The following is a 1,666-nucleotide window of genomic DNA, read 5'->3' on the forward strand; positions in this document are numbered from 1 at the left end:
CTGTCTGATTTCTTTCGTGCTAGTCCTGTCACAGTCTTTTCCGGGTCGTACGGGTGGAAGATTGCACTTCCTCTCTCTGAATCACACGGGTGGCTGCGCAAAGAGAGTTTTGCGGCTACACCCTGGTCGCTTGCTCCCGCCGGGTTTTGCGAGCCCGGGCGGGAAACGCTGAAAAGTAGGCTAGGATATGCCCCCATTCCACATTCGGCATCGGCAGGGCCAGTGGAGGGGCGGGGTACTTGGCGCGCAGCCGGACGCAACGCAGGTCTTCGCCCAGACGATGGCAGCATGCCCCCCCCCCCCCCCCCCCAGGTCCCCACACACCCACACTGTCAGAGAGATGCTCGCAGTCTGTGGCATTGGCTATGCCACTTTCTCGCGCCACCGTCCACCCTTCGTACGCCTGAGTGACCAGATCCCGGCGGGACCTCGAGGGACTGCACGCGCGTCCGCGCGGTGCGGGGCCCAGCCCACAGCCACGATCGTTCACAAGAGTTCTCACCCCAGAGTACGAGAGACCCTTTCCCATGGCTGCCACTGCGCCAGCTGTCCTTGCGCGCGGGCTAGGCCGCCTCCCGCGCCCTGTCCCTCGCAGCGGCACCTGACGCGCGCCTCGCCTTGGCTGCGGCGAGCGCCGCCTCTGCCGCCGCCGCCGCCGCTGCCGCCTCTTCCGCCGCCGCCTCTGCCGCCGCTACTGCCGCCTCCTCCGCCTCCTCCGCCGCTGCGGCAGCCTCCTCCTCCTCTGCCGCCGCCACGGCCGCAGCCTCCGCCGCAGCCTGCCGGCGCGCCTCCGCTGCCGCCTCCGCTGCCGCCTCCTCGCCCTCCTCCTCGCCCTCCTCCTCGCCCTCCTCCTCGCCCTCCTCGTCGGCCGCCTCCGCCGTCTCCTCGCCGCCCTCCTCCTCGCTCGCCTCGCCCGCCGCCTCTCCCAGCGCCTCCGCCAATCCCTCGACCGACGTCTCCGGCGTGATGCCGAACCGGATCCTGTCCTCGTGGAGCTCCGCAAGAAGCTTGAGCAGCCCCTCCCTGTCCAACGGCGCGGGCTTGGCTGCGGCTGCCTCTGCCGGCGCGGATTCCTGCGACGGCCCAGCACCGCCGCTCCCGCCGCCCTTCTTCTTCTTCTTCTTCTTGCCCTTCTTGCCCTTGGCGCGCTTCTCCGCCTCGACCTCCGCCAGCAGCTCGTCGGCGTGCCGCGCCGCCTCCTTCTCCTCCGCCGCCCTCTGCGCCTCCCTCTCCGCCGCGCCCGCAGCCCACGCCGCCTCCTTCGCCGCCTTCTCGGCCGCCGCCTTGGCCGCCGCATGCTCCTCGAGGGCGCGCACGCACTCGGTGTGGCCCTGTTGCTTGGCGTACTGCAGCGCGGTCTTGCCCTTCTCAGAGCGCAGCGTGATGTCAGCGCCCGCCCGCAGCAGCTGACGCACGACGATGGGGTAGCCGTGATAAGCGGCGAGAGTCAGAGCGGTGTCGCCGTTGTTGGTCTGCAGGTTGATCTCTGCGCCGTGCCGGATCAGCGTGTCGACCACCCGCTCGTAGCCTTTGTAGGCGGCGGCCATCAGCGCAGTGCAGCCACTGCTGTTCTTCCGATCGACCTCCGCGCCGTGCCGCACTGCCAGCTCGACCATCTTCTCGTGGCCGTTCAAGGCGGCGAGGCTCAGCGCGGTGCCACCGCCGC

At 70.1% G+C, this 1,666-nt stretch overlaps 1 protein-coding gene across 1 annotated transcript; it reads right to left on the minus strand.

The window, feature by feature from the left end:
• Nucleotides 1–563: 563 nt before the first annotated feature.
• Nucleotides 564–1,163, minus strand: EMIHUDRAFT_124163 (hypothetical protein; the record flags this gene model as incomplete). The annotated part of the gene is made up of 1 exon (XM_005769071.1): nucleotides 564–1,163. A coding segment is annotated over one exon (600 nt), but the record flags the coding sequence as incomplete, so codon positions are not given.
• Between the last annotated feature and the right edge of the window lie 503 nt (nucleotides 1,164–1,666).

This window comes from Emiliania huxleyi (genome assembly GCF_000372725.1).
Source record: "Emiliania huxleyi CCMP1516 unplaced genomic scaffold EMIHUscaffold_4319, whole genome shotgun sequence".
Lineage (NCBI taxonomy): Eukaryota > Haptophyta > Isochrysidales > Noelaerhabdaceae > Emiliania > Emiliania huxleyi.